The following is a 23,062-nucleotide window of genomic DNA, read 5'->3' on the forward strand; positions in this document are numbered from 1 at the left end:
TTGAAATAGGTGGAATTTTTTATAGTGCTAAATTACCACGTATTTAATTTGTATTGATCACGTACCAATTAAAGCCATTTTAAGCCTTTTTGCATTAAAAAAGTTTTTGCATTGTGGTACAATTTATCAAACATCCTTCCAAAAAAAAAAAAAAAATTGGCCCCAAAAATTTTTATTTTGATTGCGATTAAATTTAAGCCAGAGGGACCACATAGACACTGGAAGAAACCAAAGAGAAGAAAATTACAGGAGAAAATTATAAAAACAAGTTCAAGTCACCACAAAATCAAAAAAAAATTTTTTTAGAAAACAAGTAAATATACTTTCCATAAAGAAAATTAATTTTATGAAATTTAGGTCTGTTTTAGGACCATTAAAGGGGTCATATGATGCAATTTCATTTTTTCCTTTCTCTCAGTATATATATATATATATGTATATATGATGAGAATCTGGGAGGAAATGTGCTTAATTGTGCTTTTTTAATGCAAAAACTTTTTTTGCATTGTGGCATAATTTATGAAACATTATTGATTATGATTATGATTATTGATTATGAAACAAAATTTTTTCTTTGTTTTAATTTTTAGGTGGAATAACCCAGACATGTTTTTAAAAAGTTTCATATTTTTCCAAATTCAGGCAGTACAGTACCTCACGTTAGCAAGTGGTCCAGTGCTCTCAAAGTTGGCTTTGGATTCAGGTTCGTCACTGGAGGATTTGCGGGTATCAGAATATGAAGAGACGCTGTTAAAACGCACCTTGTACGTCCTGAGAGACAGAAAGAGAGAGAGGTTTCTTTGTGTGCGTTTATGTGAATGGTTCCAGTATATAGAAGAGAGGAGAACTGCATGTTGTGTGTTAATGTGTGTGCCTGTTGCATATATGTTAGACTCTGTGTAGGTGTGTGAACTGAAACACTGAAAAAAATTAATTATGGGAAAGCAGATGGGTGGGAGGACGAGAAGAAAATCACTCGCTTGCGTCTCCACTCGCGCACACACTCACTTTCTGTCCTCTACGCTGGTGGTGGGATGTCTCATCTCCATCAGTGCCGCACCAAATTTCTGCAGCATGGAAAAGGGGAGAAAGAAAAACAGGAGAGAAGTTACTGGCCCTTCCCACGCATGTTCTCAATCACAAATTCAACCAGGACCTGCCAGCATAATGCAGGTTCTCCAATGTACAGTATGTGTGTGAAGTCTTTTATCATCATGATGAGAACATTCTGTTGTGTTGTGAAGTGTTGACAGTTTGATTCAAAGCAAAACAAAATGATTGATGTGCTCATTGAAACACTAGCGCGTTAGAGCAAACTTCTATTTTAATAACTCACCTCTCCATTTTCAGGAGGGTCCCCATTGCCGAACGTACTTGTCACCGCTAATACAAGGGTCTCGTGTTCCAAGTCGACTGTGTCATATTCGTCCATGGACATCACCTGCAGGATCAAATAATATAGCATTGTACATATCACACAACTCACTTGTGCTGCTATAGGTCCATGATATTATAACTTCAGTCCCAATCCCAACATCATCTATCTAAATAGTTGCATTAGTTCTATTATTGTGTTTTATGCCACTTTTCATTATAGACATAAAAGTGGGGCGAGTCAAGGAATGTGACTGGACCATTATTAAAAAATAAATAAATAAAATTCCACTTCACAGAATGAGAATTTTGGGGAAGTGGTCTCTTCTTGCTTGTGATGCAAGGGTAACTAAAGAACTGGTTGTTTGAATTAGTATAGAGTTTTATTTATTAAAAAATATGTCTATAAAGGTTAACGTTTTATGTATTTAAGGAGCGTAGAAGATTGTCTTAGTCTAGCATTTGCCGTTTACTCACATCTTAAAGCCTTTGCATACTACTTCATCTTTTATAACATGAGATTTTGGCCAAATGTATCCAACAACAGGAAAAACTGAGTGCCCACATAACTACAATAGACATTGTAAGCTGATGAAAACATAATTCAGTGCACTTACGGTCTTGGATGTGGCCGTTCTAATGACGGACAAAACACATACCTCCGAAACTCGCTGGTTAAAAACCTTATAACTCTATTTGAACTTTAGTAAAAAGCTAATAATATAAAGACACATGCAAGTGTCTGACCATATGTAAGGCCATAACACCAACTTTGACAGTGCTGTGTTTAATTATTAAAAAACGACAGGGATTTTCTCGTTTCCTGAAGAGTAGCGGGTTTGGTTTCCAACTGGCAGCGACAATATGATCAAATGATTGGGGTTGGTAAACGTTTTTCAAGGCTTTTGAAAGTAGTCCATCAAGGCTGCATTTATTTGATCAAAATACAATAAAACAGTAATATTGTGAAATATTATAACAATTCACAAAAACTGTTTTCTATTTGAATATATTTTAAAAGGTATTCCTGTGATGCAAAAAAAATTACTCCAGTCTTCAGTGTCACATGATCCTTCAGAAATCATTCTAACATGCTGATTTGCTGCTCAAGAAACATTTCTTAGTATTATCAAAGATGAAAAGAGTTGTGCTGCTTTTGTGGAAACTGGTGCATTTTCTTCCAGGATTCTTTGATGAATAGAAAGTTTAAAAGAACAGTATTTATTTGAAACAGTAATCTTTTGTAACATTATACATTTTTTTTACTGTATCTTTTGATCATTTTAATGTCCAAAAAGTATACTTTCCAAAAAGTAAATTACACAAAGACTACCCATCTAAAAAACTGCATTACTATTATTTTTGTTTTATGCCACTTTTTATTTTAGACATTTTCCCACAACAGTAACATGTCTGCTAATGCCACGGAACATTACTTTTATTCATTTATTTCTTATGTGTTCTCTATTCTAAAGTTTTATCGGAGCACTAGTTAAGGTTAAGGCTTTCATTTACACTTTCAAATCCCAAACTCTAAGTATTACACTACACTCATATGTTTGAGCTACGACAACTAAACTGATTTCAACTGAAGTAGGGACCCAAGCTTTGTCTATAACTCAGAATATAGCACTTGTGGAGGGACTTTCTTGACTTGGGCCAGTAAGCAACCACTTAAAACACCCAAGGATCACAGTGGCCACTTTTGCACCAGCAAGCACGTAATCTAGTTATTTGTACTGTTTGTGAAAACATAAATAACGCTTCATCCACTAGACATGACCATTTTGATGTGATTGGTTTTTCCGTCATTTGTAGCCCCGGAGCAAAAGTTTGGATATTAGATCAGTGTTTGGAGAGATTTTAGGCAACGTTTTCGAGTGTGAAAACCATACAATGTGCATCAAGAATGGGAGGCACGTTATCTCTTGATCCTGACGTACCGCCAAAAGGGGTGTAGAGGTAATGAACAGTTCGTACGGCGCCTAACAAGCAGCTAATGCGCCATGATACAATTAACAGAAAAGATGCATCAGTGCATGTGGCAGAGCAAATGCCTTCAGGGCATGAGGAAAGAGAAGCAGTATATCTGCGCCATCTGCATGTAAATCACGTAATAACAAGCGCATATGAACAAGATTGATTAATCTGCTAGATTCTAAAAATAACTTTGCATTTAACTGCTATCCCAAGGCTAAATACGTGATCCACTCAATACTCTTGTTTTATACCGCACATAGCTTTCAGTGTAACGGGATCTTATCTTAACCTACAGCTCAATGCCTGGGTGAGTCGATTCTTGGCATTCGATGGTATTGGAGGAAAAGAAATGGTGCCAAAGCACGCTTTGGTGTGAAAATAGCTTTCTCACTCTGCAATCTGTATCATTGAATTGAGAGAGAGAGTTTGGTTGTGAAACCAAGGGGATACATGTGTCTCATATCAGTATTCTTTGTCATTTTGTTTACATCAATGCTTACGTGCAAATCCACAGGAGGCATTCATTCGGGATGAATGGGAGATGGGAAGGGTTTTAAGAATCACACACAGATGTCAATCTATTATGTGCGGTTCAGTAAGCCTGTCGTTCTTACCTTGGCATCAAACGCATGCTTGAAAATCTCACAGAGAGTTTTTGCATAGTCCTGCGATTTCCCAGTTTCTGTGGCGAACAAGATGGTGGCTTTGACCCTCTTGGCCATGGCCTGTCCCATGAGTTTGGCGGAGAATTTCACAGCCCTGCAAGTGGCACACAAACATGTCAGACACGGATATGTCAACAAAGATGAATTGTTGCACTAAATCAGTGAACTTTACACAGTTATTGAACTGAACTGAATCAACAGTGAACTGACTTGGGCTGAATAATGACACAATAGGATTTTTAAAATCAAATTTAAGGCTTTTTAAGACCTTTTTTAAGATCTGCACAAATAAAATGAATGTCCATTCAGAACAAAATGATACAATCTCAAAATAAATCATGCATCTTAGAATATTATACTTTATGAAACAGGCACACATTCAACTGAAAAACAGAGAAACTGCCAGTTTAAAATATACACATATGTACTAAAATTGGTTTATGTACTAACATATCAATATATATGAATTAGAAGCCAAGCAATATTAGATTTTGCTGACATAATAATATTATGAGATTACAGAAAGACAGATTACAGATTATTGTGCCGATTCTACAAAAATCGCCTTCCTGTGATGGCAGCCCAGAGAAAAATCAAATGAATTTACGTTAAAATAAATGTAGATACAATTATTGCGTATTTGAAATTCCAATAATAACAAGAGAAAAATATGCATAATAATGCAGGACTTTTAATTGTAAACAAGCCTGGAACACACAGAACTCTTATTTTGAAATGCACTCGATTCAAGCTCCTCATTTAAATTGTTAAAGGAGATCAAATCTGCAATCTGCAGGTATTAAAGTCTTTTTATGACCTTAAATTTGAGGCTGTTTAAGTAAGACTGTTTAAGGACTATGTATAATTGATTCGGTTATTTTCTTGTTTATTACTGTGAAGCTGCTTTGAAACAATCAGTATTGTACAACGAGCTATATGAATAAAGGCAACTTGACTTGACTTAAAATCTCATCAATTATGACAACGTGCATCTGCGTTCCTAAAAATGATCTCTTCTACCACCTCTCAACGAGAGTTTAACACACTAACAGACACTTCCCCCTCATTTCCGAGACCACAGTCACATAAACGTAGCTACTTAGAGTATATCCTGTGGGCAATTACTGTAATAGCTCAGAGGCTGAACGCTGAAGGGACACTGAAAGAAACCTGATTACACCTGAGTGTGATTCAGTGAGTTAGACTCACGCTATTCTCAGCATAATAACGAGGAAAATATGGTGGAGAGCACTCTTAAACAGCCATTAACACAACCGCCTGCTGAAGTTCCTGGACTATGGGTTATAATAACAACAAAAGGCTGGCAAAGATGTGGAGCGCTGCAGACAGCCGGCCTTCGTAAGCGCCATACAGGTTAAACTCAATGTACACTTTGTGCTCGAGACAAAAACAAACAGCTAAAGGTCTCGAGCTCTTCACCCACTCACTTGGCAAGTTTCTTGAATCCAATCGTTCTTTTCTTTGTGGGCGTCCCATTCACTCCTTTCCACACGTGAGTGTTCCACGGGTCAGGCTGGACAGTGAAAGAAAGAGAGAGTGACGAATGTAGCAGAGCATATTTTAATTATGAGAACTACAGGCTGATTGTGATCAAGTTGTAATAGAGTTCTGCAAAGAGTCCTTAAACCCGGAAATGTATACTTACTTTATTGGGTTCCACTTTATATTAAGTGGCCTTAACTACTATGTACCTACATCAAAAAAATAAGTACAATTAACTTATTGTGTTCATATTGTATTGCAAAACACTTTTGCTGCTATTGAGGTGAGATATGGGTAAGGTTAGAGACAGGTTTGGTGGTCTGGGTAGGTTTAAGGATGGGTTAAGGTGTAAGGGATGGGTCAACAGTGTAATTATAAATGTAATTACAGAAATTAATTACAGATGTAATTACATGCAGGTATTTTTTTTAAATATAAGTACAATGTAAAAACATGTATGTACACAATAAGACCATTGTACCAAATGATTAATTTAAATGTAAGTACATAGTAGTTAAGGCCACTTAATATAAAGTGGGACCCTTTATTGTATATTAAATATTCAACATTTTGAATGGTATATTTACTGTTTTATCATTTAAAACCAAATCAATTTATTTTTGTGAAACGATTTGCTTGAAATGTCTTTGTGCTTCTTTTTCATAATAGATGCCACCTTGTTTACTTTACCTAACGCAATTACATCCATGCATTTTAAGTCTGGCTTAAGAATTAAAATAATTTTGGGGTCACATCACCATTCAAGTCTGCAAAAAGAGGTTTTAGCTATTTCCAAATTAACAGAAAGCTTAACTGCCTCAGAAACCTGGATGGTAAATTAGGCACAAAAATGCATATACTGTATATGATTGTACTCATAAGTGAAAATCAAAGTTGTGATATTACTTCAATGCAAACTGGACAAAAGACATACCTGGTACTCAAAAGAAGGTGTGAGGCGATAGTTGAGCATTTCCTGATGGAAAACAGGTGTAATGCTGCTTGACATGGGCGGCACTATCCAAACCCAGTCACCCGGGCAGCCTCCCCTCACTCTGTACTCATTCTCCATGTGCTTCATGAAGGACTCGGTGGCTGAATGATGGTCTACTATGGTAACCTTTGACATCTGCAAATGAAAATTTGGAAAGAGTCAGACCAGATCAGACCAAAACTAAGATTAAATGAAGCTAATTGTAGGGTATCAGACCCAATCAGACAATTTAAGATTCGATCAAGAACATGGTTGAAACACGAGGAGCCGAATTCCACAGAAAGGCAGAAGACAACAGGATGTTCATAAATCAGATCCTAGCGCCAGCCAGTCTGAAGCAAGCCTAACTAACCAACCCTTTCACAGAACAGCTTTCAACATTAACACAAAAGAACACACTGATCATAACAACTCAGGAAGGAGATTGTCAATTTTGGGGCAAGTAAGCAAGATTAATGGTCAAAGAGATGCACAGCATGACCATCATGTAAACCAGTGATAGTAATCACGATCACGAGCTCTTTGGATTGACTTTCCCCCCACCTTGAAGAAAAGAACCAGACTGAAATTCCTTAGGAGACCTTTTAACCTCTCTGGTCCTCACAGAACATGTCCCATGAGGAGAAATGCCACCTAGTCTCGTCAAACTTTACTTCTATTCCTCTACTTTAATTTCTTTTCTTTTCCGTTGAGAGTTTCGTGTTCTGAGTTAAGTTTTGCCGCAACTCCGTGTCTCCGACAAAATGATTCCCTTTGAGCTAAATTGACCTGTTTCCCTTACATAATCGACCAGTATGGTCTTTCTGATCAAGCTGGTAAAGTTAGTCAAGCAGCGCCTCATTCAAAAAAACATGCTTTTGACCAGCTATACTGTAAATTAAGTAAATGCAGAAGTTAAATACTTTCTTGTTGATTTTTGGGTTTACTTAATATTCTAAAGTATCTGTTATGACAAATATATAATCTTTTTTATACTACAATTTACAATTATCAGATGTTCTTTAATAGAATCATAAAGTATTAAATGCAATAAAATGTCAATGCATGACAATGGAAATGTCCATAATATTTTTATTTAGTTTTAATCTGACAGAAGTCCAGTATGTTTTTTTTCAGCATACAAACAGCTATAATGTCCATAATTGTGTGCATTCTTATTATCAAATGCATTTTAGATAGCTTGTGATACTTATTGCAGCATGTTGACGTAATTCAATACAACCTGCAATTAAATCCTCAGATTGGCTTGCATTGCAGCACGTCTAGTTTTCCAAGTAGATTTAATTGTTATCTGCCATTGTTTTGACTCCATCCGCAATTATGAAAGATAAGAAAACTGAGCACAGCTACTTAATAACATCTAATTAGTTTATCAGTGTTGAAACGGTTCTGTAAAAGCCTTTTAGCAAGAAATAAGGTCTTGTGAGTAAACAAACTGCAGGGGGAGTGCAATAAATATCAATAAAAATATTTCTTCAGTCACAGGAGCATTCTGTTAAATGTCCTAGGTGCTTAACTCTAATAAATAGAACAGAAGCGATTCAGGCTTTTGATTTGTGAAAGCCGGTTTATGTTTTATTTGCTTGGATGAGTCTTTATGAATGCTTCATGAATGTGAATGCAGGGATTTGCTTTTAGGCTCTATGAGAAGCTGTGTAAAGAGATGAACTGAAAAAATGAGATACTGGCAAAAAGAAATAAACGTGACTGAAAATAAGACTAAGAGTGTAAGATTACATGTGGGTGAACCTCACAAAGCCTGTCAAAAACATGTCTAGGTTGTGTTTGACAACAAAATCAAAAGAAAAAAAAATAATTAGAAATTATATTTTGTATAATGTCTATTTTTATGTAAAGCCAATTATATATATTGCCTATTTTTATAGGGGCTTCTTTTTGGTGTTGTGACATTATTTATAGTACAAATCAGCACATCTCCATATCTAATTATTATTATTAGCCTGATTTTTTTAAAGTAAAAAATTATTTTATATTGTGTATTTATTGCACTGCCTGTAAATTATACTGATTATGATTTTCAAAATATGATATTTATTTGTTACTGTAAATAACAGTATTATATGTATGTGTGTGTTTATTTGATCATTTATATTCAATTAATTATTTAATAGTTTATTTTTTGTTACTATCTCCAGACAACATTAACAATTCAAGTATCAGACTTAATTTGCATTAAAATAAAGCCACATTGTCTAAAACTCTAAATGGTAGTAAGTATTTTATAGACTGTATTTTATGATTTTGAATATGATTCTGACTTTTTTTTTTTTTTATGAAATTCACCCATCCATGTGTGCTCACCCTACCTGGAAACTATACAGGACTGCGATGTTGATCTCCACCAGTGCCTGGTCCTTCCACAGGGATGAAGTCTTCCTCGTGTCCAGCCCCATCATTGTAGCTACTTCCTGAAATGAAGGGAATTAATCATACTGTACAGAGAGACTATTCATACTGTATTCTCTCTGGATCTGAACCAAGGTTAATAGAACTGCCACTTGTGATCTGCCTCTATAGAGATCTGGAACGACCGTCAAGACTATCTAAAAATACACTTCTAGTCAAAAGTTTGGACACACCTGACATGAATATGTGTTTCTCATGATCTTAAAAACCTTTTGATCTGAAGGCTGATTCTTAAAAGTTTTTAAATTAGTTTTGCAGATATATAAAATCAGATGGGTTTGGAATAACATGAAGGTGGGTGAATTATTTTATAGATGATTTTCTATATTTTATAGAAGATTAGGATATATTTCAGTATATATTTTATATGTGGTAAAGCAAGCTGAGTATATATAGGCCAACTGGGCTGTTAGTGGCTCAATGTCTTTTAGAAGTTAAAACTGTAAGTGAATTTATTTCAGAGTATAAAGGAAATGTGGAAGAGCGATTGTAATACTGAATGAGTATAAAAACCATAATGATGATTAAAAACAGCATGTTTATGAATTAAAATCTGCATAAATTAAAGCGAGCAATTCAAAACAGGATAAACAATGCATAATATACCGTATAATCAACTTAATCCATTGCAATGGCTCATTAAACACAAACGTGTCATTCCTAATTTCCTAAATAATGTCTAATGCATATGCATGACATTTATAATGATCAAATGTAATGTAGTCTGGTTTCAAACTGTGTAATGCAGTGTAAAAAGTAAAAAAAATTGAGATTTTCTCAATGGTGCAGTGGTGATTTATGGCTGTCTGGTACAGTATGGTACCTCAAGTATGTTGTATCGAGAGCTGTCGCAGAAGTCTCTGACACCGATCTCAGTCCCCATGTACCAGCCGCTAAAGGGGCAGGCGGTGAACTCCAGTCCCCCGATCTCTAACAGCATGTTAGACACGGCAGGAAGGCCGTACCACTTTAGATTCAGCTCCTTAAACCATTCGAACCTAGACAGACACAGACAGGAGGACGGTCAATATTGAACCCAGCTCAGGGAGAAAAGTTGCATGCAGAAATGTTTTTCAGTGAAATGTTCTTGAGCTTATTTGCATAACATAATGTAGTCAGTAGAATATCTTGGCATATGCAGATGTACACCATTAAGCTTTTAGAGTATTCCGTTTACAGTTTCCATCATAATTTCTCTGTAAGTAAATGCGCACTTAGTGAGCATCGCCAAAACTGTCATTATCTCTAAACCGGCACCTGCAGGTTTCTCAGGTGTTGCGCTAAGAGGCCAAATCCGCCTGTGTCTGTTATTAATGCTGAAAACACAAGTACTCTGGTGGAATGGCTGATCCATGCAGAAGTATTCACACAATTATTGCACTAAATATGGTGCCCATTTTTGTCGCAGCATAATATCAGCATTTTTCCCCAAAATAAATAATATGTAAATGCATCTCCTCTATTTACATATGTTTATTTGGCTAGTCATTTCTTTGAGCAGTTTGAGGAAAACTTTCAATAATGGGCATTATGTCAATTCAGGTAAAAGTTACATGCTATATATATATATATACGGTATATAAAACACCCACACATTTTAAAACAGGAACAATGAGTGTATAAAACAAGTATGTTTTAGCTAGCCTTCAACACTGAATTCAAGGTTTACTCTAAAATCCTCAAGAACGCCCTAATCTGATTTCTTGAATAAGAATAGCACCACAGTCACTTTCATTTACGCTTAAAAAATTGTTTCTTTTTGCACATGGGAGGTGTATGAGCAAAATGTTCTGTTTTACTTTACCCAATTGCAAGAACATAGAGCTGAAAATTATTTTATTTATATAATTTATTAATTTCATTCAATTTAATTGCATTTGTCCACTTTTACTCTTTGATGAGAAGTTTAACTTTATCTGCATGACATTTGAGTTCTGAAACAGGAAGTCAGCAGCCATCAATGCTTAATTTAATGGTAACTCAGGCTAAATTCTTTTTTCAACACTTATTAATAAAAAAAAAAAGATATAAATGCATGATTGAGGGGGACAATTCAGTCTTATCTAGATCTCAGGACCCAAGTAACTGATCATCTGAGACACATCGGTGTCAAACAGACAGAATTAAACAAGCAAACTGAGGCAGGATCTGGAAAAAGGACAAGTTTTATGCCAAATTAGCCCACGTTCCTGAATGTACGTGCATAAGAGGCAAGCTCTCAGCTTGAGTTCTCTGTTGCTATGCATCCTGAAGCTCTGCACATTACAGCCTCTCTGATATGAGATTTCCCTTCGGTATGTACTGTATGACGCAGACCATTATCAGATTCTGGGTGGATGAACATTTGAGGTGCAAAATGTTTTAAGCACTGATGTGATTCTGTGTTGTTTCTACACAAGTTTGACGAGCATCAAACCGTCTGAACCCCAGTAAAACTCTACAATATGTTTGGTTCTTCTTACTTTGGATGTATAATGGGAACCTCAAGTACAAGATCATCAGGAATCTCAAAAAGCTCTGGATCGTTCCCATTGGCTTGGAGAAGAAGGGGCAAAACGTCAAAACGGCCTTTTGGAGCTTTCCATCCTTGCTGTATACAGATCTACAAGTCAAAAACAAACATTACAGATGTTTTTTTGGAATATGTTGGTTGGTCACAAAGCTAATGACCATCATGGACCTGCTGACAACTTCTTTAGCTCAGCTAGAAACCAGCTACCATGTTCCAAAACACAGACACCAGCTTAAACTGGATTTTGCATTGCCCTAAAACAACTGTTAAATTAAACAAACATCAACCCAGCGATAACAAGAAATGCCCATGATGTCACAAAAGGTTTATTCTTGTGTGTACTGGTAACATGCTTCATTCAATATGTCAGTTGGAGCCTTTTTTGATGCCTGTGACTCTGACAATCGAAGCTATTGCAATATAGCTTCCCACCTCACCTCTGTAAGCTCCACTGAAGCCGGATCTCCGAGAATTGATCCATCAGGCTGCTTGTAGCCTGCGTACCGGATCAACTGGCTGTTCCACACCCGGAAGTCATGCTTCCCGTCTGTCCTCTGGGGGAAGATGGTAATAGCCGATCTGCACATCAGAGACAAGGGGTAATGCTGAGATCCCTCTGGTGGATTTATACTTGAAATCCTCCAATACAGGCAGTAAGTATTACAGACTCCATGAAATCAAAATTGTGTGACTTTAATCCCACAGCCAAGATCTGCTGCATTTACTGTAAGTGCATGTACTTTTTTTACGCGAATAAAGTTGGATTTACTTATATATCCAACTCAACATATAGACACATGTAATTATATAGCTTATATTTTGCAAAGATATATAAACAATTATGCATTTACAGTAAGTGGGTGTAAACTTGGATGTACTATATATCATCTATATAGCGCTGTTAGTTTCGAGGTCATGCGAATGCACTTCACAATAAACTTTTAAAAGATATATACATTTAAAATGTACAATAATTCACTTCTGGAAAATATATATTGATAATTAAGTTTGTTGGTTGGTCAAAATAGTTTGTTCAGTGCAATACAGATATTAAATAACTGGTTTAACCAGTGTTTTTTTTTTTTTTTTAAAGCAGATTAATGCTAATTATATAGCATTACAATCCTAATATTGGTAATTATATAGTACAGTTTTTGTCATTTATTGTGCTTTTGAAATAAAACTTCCCCATCTGTTCCATAAGCAAACATAATCATGCTTCATTGCTGAAAATACATCACATTGACGTTCAACAGCTAAGAGCACAAAGTGTCAGTCCAACTAATCTAAATAACAAGTCCCGTCACTCTCGAAATACAACTCTGGATGAAATTTGGGTCACCAGCCTGTTTGAAAAAGCGCTGAGGAGCTTTTCTTGTTGCCTTGATTTGTTTATGTGTGGAAAAAGAGTGTAGGAGACCTCTGACAGGTCCTGATGATGTAAGAAGCAAGCGCGGGGGCTTTTGACTGTATAAAAGTGTTTCCTCTCTTCTTGTTTTAATTTTCCCCTTTCCTCACCCCTCTCTCACTCTCTCAGGTTCTAATCATTCTGTTAGACTGATGCTAATTAAACAGAACAGAGAGTAAGTGTCGTGTATGATTAGCTTTGTAACGTGGCAGCGGTGCCAGTGCTCGGCAATGCTGTGGCAGGTGCTGTACTGAGGGCTGTGGAACAAGGTGACAAAGAGAGAATGGGAAAACTCACTTTGACAGGGAAGAAGGCAAGTCGCAGGGAAAAGGAGATGCAGAAAAAGACAGATAGTGAAAGGAGTTAGTGAAAAATGGCCTCACTAACCTGAGGTTTCCTTTGTTGGTGGCATATTTGATGTGGTTACAGATGTAATTAAACATTCCATGAGCGGTTGTGCAGTCTCGAGCATCGAACACCTCAAAGGAGAGAAATTCACTTTTTAGGACACATCATTTTTTTCATTCTCGCTGCATTTCAATATGCACCACATTGTTGTACCCTTGAAAAGATTAAGGGAATGGTTTGATGAAGGAATGCTTTTTGGAAGAACAATCCTGTATGACAAAAAAAACAAAAAACAAAGCAAAACAATACCTGTAGTTTGGACCACTGAATCCGTCCCACACAGCGAGCTGCATTTCTCCATGCATGTTTGGCCCCGTAAATCAGCTCTGTGTCCTTCAGTTGATATGTTCCAGAAGTTTCTATTTCTTTTTTAACCTCTTCTAGCCGGTCAACATGGGCCTTTGAGCCGCATCTGTTCAGACAGAAGCCAAACATATAAAAGGCACATTTGGAAAAAAATTACTGCAATTAGAAGGGGAAGTTATGTACTGCAACATACATACATACATAGATAGATAAATAAATAATTTTTTTGTCTTGAAAAAATAAATGCATAAATTAATTTGAGATATTTGTCTTTTGGAGAATATATAATGCATATTAAATTATGTGTACTTGCTTTACTCGAATGGCTAGTTTTAAAGTCAAAATCTAGGTTTAAGAAAAAATGGCAATGGTGTAAGAACGATAAACTTAACTCAAAATATATTCTCTGAAAAAAAAAAAGAATCGTATTAAAAAATGTGTAAAAAGTCATTTTGAATCTAAAAAGTCATCTTTGTGACAGTTTTGCTTCTCAACTAAATTATGTATAATTGTTTTTTAAATATAAAATCTAAATATATATCCATCTTTCTGTAGTTCAAAAAATACAACTATATAAAATATATCGTTTTATTCTGATCTATTATACTGTATATATTTTTTGCAGTGATGAAAGATGTTTAATATGGTACAGTGTGCATTAGATTTAAGTTGTTCTCCTGCCTTTTGATTGATGTGTAGTACTGGTCGATAAAATCTGTTGCAAGCGGTAGCAGTTCCTCTTTTCTTCGGACTTCATCTGGTTTGCGACTGTGCTGGTTTGGCACCATAACAGAGCCTATACAAACACTCTCAGTGCAGATCGGCACCTGCAAACGAAAAGCAACTAGCACAATAAGAAGACTGAGTGTGCAAATCCAAACATGCTACATCACTCGCGGAAATGTGCTACAGAAAGCATTGTGCCCGTCTCACACATATTGTGTCCGTAGGAGTGTAACTGCAACAGCAGGCACAAGTTGTGACAGCATTTCTGCTGTGTAACAGAACTGGAGGTCTATACAGAAAATAAAGTTATGTCTGTGTGAGCACACTGAGTACTTCCTTTAATTACCGTCATAATTATAAAATGTCATGAAATTTCAGGGGCAGCAAATTTACATCCAAATAGTCTTTTTAGTGCTTTTTTCTAACAATTTTAGCTTACTTGTATAAAAGCCTATATACAAAAGTAAAAGAAAAAAATGATGGCATTTTCTGGTAAGTTTCTCCAGACATAGTACGTATAAGAAGCAATAAACAGACCAGTCATTTTAGTGAGATTTTAGCAAAGACGCAATATTTATGAAAGATTTTTATTGTTCCCCATTCAAATAGAGATGCATTCTGTGCATTACGTACCTAAACCACATAAGTTACCAAGATGGCTGTCAGGTGGGTGAACAGACTTGAGGTAAAAGGACTTTGGTTCAGTGTGCAACTCCAGCTGTACTTGCAACGCTGCAACTTCTACTGCACAATGATTCTTACCAACCCAGACTCACCAGAAAAAAAAAAAAAAAACGTGCCAGTGGTGACATTTCTGCAAAATAATACTATCGTGATTCTAGTACATTTCTAACCACTCTCAAAGTGAAATGTCCAATGTGTGGCGATCAAAGCGTGCTTATTTTTAACCAAAATAGATCAACGTGAATCTGGCAGCATTTTCTTACGTTGCTTATTTTACGTATCGCAGCAGTTTGGAACTGAAATGTTTGGTGAGCAGCGCAAAAAGATTAATGCTCTGTCACTTTTGAAAATAACATAGCACCTACACTAAACCAACCCAATAGTGTTAACAAAAGCGAACGTGAGATAAAAACACTTTTGCTGAAGCAACCATGCCATTTTAGTTTGCTTTTACAAATCTTTGAGCTCTTTTATCGTGACTCATCTGGAGTTGGCATGTGATGCAAACATGAAAACGTATTAGTTTACAAATGTGCATTGATGTCACAACATAACGTGTGAAAATAAGTCTTTATTAATCGATATTGCAACATCGCAACCTGTTAAAATGGTTACAGAAATGAAAAATGCAAATGTGTCGCTCACATGCTGCAAAACTTAACTGTCATGCAATAAGACACTTTTAAGTTGGGGATGTTGTTTATCATATTCTAATCTTATTGCAGGCCTGTGAAACCAACACACAGAGCCTCAGAAAATGTTCTGTATATGCATTTCATGATCATATTCCTCGAAAACTAATTGCTGTTGAAAACATCCAATGGCTGGATAAATGGCAGGCTTCATCAGAGCCTGATAAGAAAAAGCAAAGAGACAAACGGAAGTCACTCATCGCCTTGAGGAAAATACTCATATGGCCACTATAATAAGATTAGATTTGAAGTGCACTGTCACTTTCTGTAGCTGCTAATATGTTCACTGGATTAGGGGTGGAATGGCAAAGACAGAGCTAAAAAATAACAACAAGCCTATACAAGCTAGTGTTGTTTAATTAAGGACGGGCTTGTTTTAATATCCCAAATTGCCCTTTCAGTCTGGTGAAGCATTTAAACCATGACTGACCCATAACCTTCAACAGTTTCAGAGTAGCCTATAGCCAAAAATAACAAATGTCCCTTCAAGGAAAGGGTTCATTAATTGGCCATCTTTGTAACACCCTCATACTTTTACTTACGAGTTCATGTCATACACAAAATAAAGAAGTAGCTAAACCAAAACATACATCAAAATATATGGTATAGTATCTATCAAAAAATGAATTGCATAAAGCAAAACACAAAAGGTGAGTTATGACACTGAAAAAACTACAGAAACAGTTTATACTAGGCCTGGGCGTTAAAACGGTATCGATATTTATCGACGGTACACCTTCTTCGATATCGATAGAAATGTTCGATATAGTGCACGAGATAGGCACGTGCTATGAGTGACGCAGACAGCACACACAAACAGAACACATGCTGAAATGAGTGCTGTGCCTGCCTGTGATGAGGAGATTGTGAATAAAAAATTAATATTATTCGAATTTAAAATAAACATTTGCATTTGAATGTTAGGATACTCAGAAATTTCACAATTAATTATAATAATAAAACTCAGAATTGAAATATAGAAACTTATAGAAAAATATATAGAAAAAAATTCTGAACAATATGTAAACTAAGAATTGTGAAATATAAAATCAAAATTCTGAGGAAAACATTTATTTTCACAATAACTTTCTCAGAATTAGATTTTATATCTTGCAATTCAGTTTTTTTTCTGCCACAGAAAAATAAATAAATAAATAAATAAGGTAATTGTGACTTTTTATCTCAGAATTCTGACTTTTTTCTCACAATTACAAGTTTATATCTCACAACTTCTCTTGTGACATCTTGAATTTATATCTTTTATTTAGATATAAACTCATAATTGGAAAAAATCAGAACTGTGAGATAAAAAGTCACAATTACCTTTTTTATTTTTTATCCCATTTTAAAGTAGAAAAAACTTTTAAAATAGTATACAGTATGAAATAGTATGTTCTTGTAAAATACTGTATACGCTAGGGATGCACGATATTGGATTTTTGCTGATATCCGATATGCCGATATTTTTCAACTCATTTTGGCCGATACGATACCGATACCAATATATTTCCTTTTGTTTGGAAACAACAGCAAGTCTCTCCTGTGCAGAAATCATAAGCAAAATATTTTTAACAAGAACTTATTTGTTAGAATTAAATAAACAATAATGAAGGTTTTTTGACAGTACATTGAAGCTTTGAAAATAACTATAAATAAACTATATATCAATCGCTGCATTTTCACCCCCAGAAAGATGCAGTTAACCCTAACATTTTATTTTAAGATTTAACGTCATTCTGTACGTGCTTTCACAGATTAAATGCAGCGATCCAAAAAAGTGAATCTAATCATCATTCAGACAAAACTTTGCTATAAGAATGAGTCACACTGTTGACCTAAACTAATCACTATAGCACACCCTGAACACGTGTGAGTTAACATATTCCTCTTATCGGCAAGACATATCGGCATAATTTTTCATATCGGCCGATGCCGATTTTTACATTTAAAGCCATTATCGGCCAATTCCGATATCAGTCCGATAATATCGTGCATCACTAGTATACGCCACACTTTTTTACAGTGTAGATTTACACTTATACACTATAAGATCTATTCTTAATATTACTGAAATACAGAACCAAAATTTCTAAAAATAACACCATTATTTCTATTCTTCTATTATAAGTATTTCTGAATCTTCTATTATGAATAGTAACACCGTTCACTACTCATAATAGAAGATTTGACATCACCTTCAAACCGCATTAATTTTTATAAAAGTGATCTGTTTCCACATCATTACTTGCTGCAGCGCAGTATAACCTACCCATGCATCCCATCTGTAGCATGTACAGGGACACCTGTGTGACTTTAACTACCCAAACGAGCATTTATACTAATGGTGCTCAGCACAAGAATCATTTTAAAAATAAAATAAAGACGTTCATTAGATTCTTCACATTCACCCATCATTAGGGACTTTGAATGCAGTTTTGCAGCTGTCACATTCTGTAGAGTTGGAGATGCAACCCAAAAATCCTTCAGAATGTGATATATTATAAATCATACCATCTGTAATTAGCATCAATTAGCATGCAAAGCCAGCCTCTCATGAAAGTGCACAGAACTTCATAACCCCCTCTTGGAAGGATGATTCCGATTTAGAGAGATGTTGAGAGTTGTCATACAGACTTGTGTCTACAGCGAGAGACGAAGGCTACTTTTAAACCTCAAGCTCATTTATGACATATGGATTTTATATGAGCAGCTAAATTTTAAGTAAATACTACAAGCAAAAGTCAGCTCTAGTTCTGTCAAAATGACCATAATTATGAGCTTTTTGCATGTAAAATGACTCATATTTTGTTGAATTCATTTTTATGAAAGATCTGATTTTTGCCACTAAACTGTTGCGGCATTATGTAAAAACAACCAAGATGGCAGCAACTAAAGCTACTTTGTTGGCAACCTCTGTTTGATATGACATTTTATGGCCAGTCTATTTGCAAGAAGTGAATTAAGGTAGTATTTTTCGGTCATTACCATAAAAGCTGCACTTGGATCCATTTTGGCATTACAAGTGTTGCTATAGCAACAACTCATTTTTGTGTCTGTGAACAGGACTAGAATCTCAGAGTTGTCATTTTGTAATTACGGTAATTCCGACACAACATGAACGCAGCATGAACCTTTGACACTTAGCCATTCCTGATTTTTCTTTCTTTCTTGTTGTTATCATATTACTTTTGAAACACCTGAATAAGCAGTGAAATAATGATTTAGATGACAGAAAATGTATTAAGTTGCTTCTTTGGTTACAGAGACCGAAAGGAATACTGAAAAAAAAACTGAAAAACAACAACAGTCACTAGAACCATGGTGTTTTTTTTTATTATACATAAAAAATATGGTATTTTTAGGGTACTTTAAAACATATACATGAAATCAAGCAATCATTTAAAGTTTATATTGATTTCAAATGTTTTTGTTGCATTGTAAAGTTTGTATTGGATCTAAATTAATTTCTACTTTCTTACACTCAAATTGCATTCAAATCAAACTGCTACCTCAATGCCATTCAAATTCAGGAAAAAATGTAATGACACTTTACAATGTTTAATTTGTTAACATTGGTAAATTCATTATCGAACTTGCAAAGACAATATATAATTTAAAGCATTTACTAATCTCTTTTAAAGGGGTCATATCAAACGCGAGTTTTGAGCAGTGTAGAGTAGCGCTTGTTGTTTGTCATTTCTCCGATCACAAATGCAGACATGGTTTTATGTTTACGTGGCGCGATGCAATGCAACGCGTAAAAAGACATATTATAGTATAAGTCATTATAATGCGTAATTATGTCCCCACTAGATGCAACAAATGCCTCGTTTATAATAGGTTTTATTGTTTTTGTCTCGTCGCAATAAAAATACAATTGCTCATTGTCGGTTCATAGTAATGGTGCATCAACAAATGTAAACAGATAAAACAAGATCAATAAATTCTGTTGGAGAATTAGTTTCTGTTAGTTCATGTTTACTAACATTACACTGATAAAATGGTGTAGTAATGAAATGATTTGCACTCAAATTGCTAGTAAATTTCATACATAATTGCAAAGAAATGGCAAGTAACACACTGAATTAAGAATTTTTGAAGCATCAAAAGCTGATATAGTATTTTCTTGTAAAGCATACTCAATAATCTTTATGTAAAACTTCAAAAAATATATTTTTAGAGCATAATATGAAATGAAAACTTAATGTAAAGTATAACCACAAATTTTAAAGGCATTTTTAAATTCAGTTCTGAATGGCGCACAAACCAAATGGTATTACCACTTTACCATGATACCGTTACAGTACTTTTTTGTAAGGGCTCTGCTGTGTCAGTAATGGCAAATATGTTATTTCTTTATATGCTCAACTAAATGTAGTTCATACATACAAGTGGATCAACATCAAACGTACCTTGCTGGAGCTGAGATGTAGAGTATCATTGTATAAAGCTCCAGTTTCCCAGTTCTTCACTTTCATGAATCTAGGACATTTGGTGGGACTTTCATTCTGCACAGTCTTAGTGGGGGAAACTCTCCCATGGGACGGCGGCTGTGGAGGAACAAACATTACAACTTATTATTAGCAACTTGCCTCTAATTTGTCTGTTAGGAAACACTTTTATCCAAAATGACTCCCTGTACACTAATACCAAGAACAATACTCACAACAAATTCCAAGAAAATGTTAAGAGAACATTTTGGTTATCAACACATTTAACCTCTTAAAAATAAAGGCTCCAAAGGGGTTTTTCACAGTAATTACATAAGAACCATTTTTGGTTACCCAAAAGAACCTTTTCTAGTTTCTAAGAATCCCCAAGAATCTGTGTGAAGATAAATGATATTTAACAGCAATGAACATTCTTTGCAAAGTTCTTTATTCTTATGTAGCTATTTTCACAACCAGCAGGTAAAGGAATGAAATCACCTACTCAAAAGGCGTCAATGGGATAATCAGCGCTATTAAGCTAAATTCTAATTGAGCTTTGATTTTTCAGAGAGAATAGAATACTCTCATTGACTTGCCATTCAAAAGATGACTGTAATTTGCTACATGTATAAATGTATCAGAAGATGACATCATTAATCCAATGGAAATCAATCTAGCAGTCATTAGATTCCTTATGAAGACCCAGTTCACAGGCCGACAGTTTCTGCACCACATCACTTGCATAATTGTAGTGGTTTCTGATGGTATGAATGCAAACTTCAATATCAGCCTTGGCCCATTATGTTCGCTGTCCCCTAGAAGAATAGTGGGCGTCCTTCTCCTCAATCGATTTGATTCTCCTCAGAAGACAGATCAGTCCTTCTCTGTCTCTGGCTACACAACACATGCAACGTACACGATTATTATCTCAAAGCCGCCACGCTGCACTCGGCTGGCAAGGAATATGCTGCACTCACGCATGTGAGACATCTGAAGCAGAAGGGATGAGAAGAACCATCTTGTCACAAGTGAAATGTGAGGACAAAAAGCAGATATGATACACCTTACATATACGAGTGTACTCTGCGACAGGAAGGCTGTGCGAAAGAAAAGGTGTAAAACTGAAAAAGCAAACTTCAACTGAAAGGGTTTTGTAAGGATTCTGTGTACATGACAGCTTCACCCCGGGCAACAACTGACACACACACAACCACGTGTATGAACGGGGTGGAATAATCTGCAACATCATCGACACTTGGAGACCACTTACCCACACCAAAGCGCTTCAGAAACAAGCACTTGATACACTCACGCAGCATTCACAGCCCACCAGAGCCCACCTTCACTGCTGCACCTCTTTATTCAGCTTAGTGCTCGACAACAGGCACTGCGGGGGAAACTGCTTTGTCTACGTCTCATCCTTCTCACCACAGCTGTATTAACAACACAAGCTTGATTATGTAATAGAGTAACACGAGCTGATTTGACAAACTCATTTTCACAAGCTGCTAATAAATAAAACATTCCGGAATGACTAATCTTTGGATGTCATGGAAATTGTCTGCATAAATACCTAATTTTGGCTTTATTTATTTAATATGGCTAGATGGTTGCTAGAACATTGCTAGGATTTGATTGTTTTATTTTATTTATTTTTTACAGTTGCCAGGGAGTTCCTACGGTGTTGGAGTGGAATTACTAAATGATTGCTAAGTCTATAGATCTTAATCCGATTAGACACAAATTGAATTTAACATGGAAGAAAATGAGGCTGTGAGGGATAAACTTAGTCTTTACACTAGAACACACTGTGTAAAGATCATAGATCATGTCATAACAACCCACAACTTTCAAAAAAGTTTTATGTAACATAAACTGACATAAACTGATCTATCTATCTATCTATCTATCCTACATAAATACATCTCATTCTAAATGCAAAATGTTTGCATCACCAATCATATGAATTAGTGCTGGGCAACGATTAATCACGTTTAATCGCATCCAAAGTTTTTGTTTACATAATATATGTGTGTGTGCTGTGTATATTTATTATGTATATAAATACACACACACACACACACACATACATCATATTAATCAATATTACAGTGTAAGCGTGAATTGTTGGATAAAAGCATCTGTCAAATGAAAACTTAAAGGGATAGTTCACCCAAAATGAAAATTAGCCCATGATCTACTCACCCTCAGGGCATCCTAGGCATATCTGACATTCCTCTTTCAGACAAACACAATCACAGTAATATTTAAAATTGTCCTGGCTCTGTATAAGCTGTATAATGGCAGTGAATGGTGCCCCTGTTTTTAAAGCCTAAAAAACTATCCATCTATCATAAAACTACTCCACACGGCTCCGGGGTGTTAATAAAGGCCTTCTGAAGTGAAATATCGATTTTTAAAAATGTATAAACTGTAATCTCCAGCTTCCGGTCGCTCAAGCAGGCACGTTCACGACAAGGCGTTCGAGCGTATGACGCAGGCGTAACGGAAGGCGCAACATAAGCTCAGGGGAGAAGAGTGTAGTCTCGCGAGAACCAAGTTTTGTTTACAGCACAGGGAAACCATGTGAACTACATCTGTAGTTTGTGTCGCCACCGCTGCAGCCTCCTCCATCTCGCGGAGTTCCTGGTCAGTATACTCAGGTTCAAACAAATATGGCTGGGCAAAAAACTCATTCTCCTCTTGCCTTATATCGAAATCCTCCAACATTTTTTCACTCAGAATCTTCGTTTTGCAGAACTAGTTAGTGACAGGTGTTTTGTCTTGCTTTCTCCTCTGGGCTTCCACGTTCGTCACTCTTAATAAGAATAATTAAGTAATTAAGTCGTAATTACTGTGATTTCGAGATGACAACACGTGACGTTCTACTTGGAGCTGTTCACACCCTTGGATTCGGACTCGGAACTATCGCACTATCAATGCCTAATCATAG

At 35.8% G+C, this 23,062-nt stretch overlaps 1 protein-coding gene across 1 annotated transcript in view; it reads right to left on the minus strand.

The window, feature by feature from the left end:
- nos1 (nitric oxide synthase 1 (neuronal)) overlaps positions 1-23,062 on the minus strand; it is a 48,263-nt gene that overhangs the window by 16,669 nt on the left and 8,532 nt on the right. The window contains exons 3-16 of the mRNA XM_016572753.1: positions 20,092-20,229; positions 14,259-14,404; positions 13,521-13,683; positions 13,251-13,342; positions 11,893-12,034; positions 11,406-11,545; positions 9,767-9,941; positions 8,844-8,945; positions 6,457-6,651; positions 5,468-5,553; positions 3,969-4,113; positions 1,337-1,441; positions 1,009-1,067; positions 655-771 (exon numbers count right to left, since the gene is read on the minus strand). Coding sequence (XP_016428239.1) covers positions 655-771; positions 1,009-1,067; positions 1,337-1,441; positions 3,969-4,113; positions 5,468-5,553; positions 6,457-6,651; positions 8,844-8,945; positions 9,767-9,941; positions 11,406-11,545; positions 11,893-12,034; positions 13,251-13,342; positions 13,521-13,683; positions 14,259-14,404; positions 20,092-20,229 — 1,805 coding nt within the window. The remainder of the gene's footprint in view (positions 1-654; positions 772-1,008; positions 1,068-1,336; positions 1,442-3,968; positions 4,114-5,467; positions 5,554-6,456; positions 6,652-8,843; positions 8,946-9,766; positions 9,942-11,405; positions 11,546-11,892; positions 12,035-13,250; positions 13,343-13,520; positions 13,684-14,258; positions 14,405-20,091; positions 20,230-23,062) is intronic.

The sequence above is a fragment of the Sinocyclocheilus rhinocerous genome, unplaced genomic scaffold (genome assembly GCF_001515625.1).
Source record: "Sinocyclocheilus rhinocerous isolate Xijiao unplaced genomic scaffold, SAMN03320098_v1.1 scaffold352, whole genome shotgun sequence".
Taxonomy (NCBI): Eukaryota; Metazoa; Chordata; class Actinopteri; order Cypriniformes; family Cyprinidae; genus Sinocyclocheilus; species Sinocyclocheilus rhinocerous.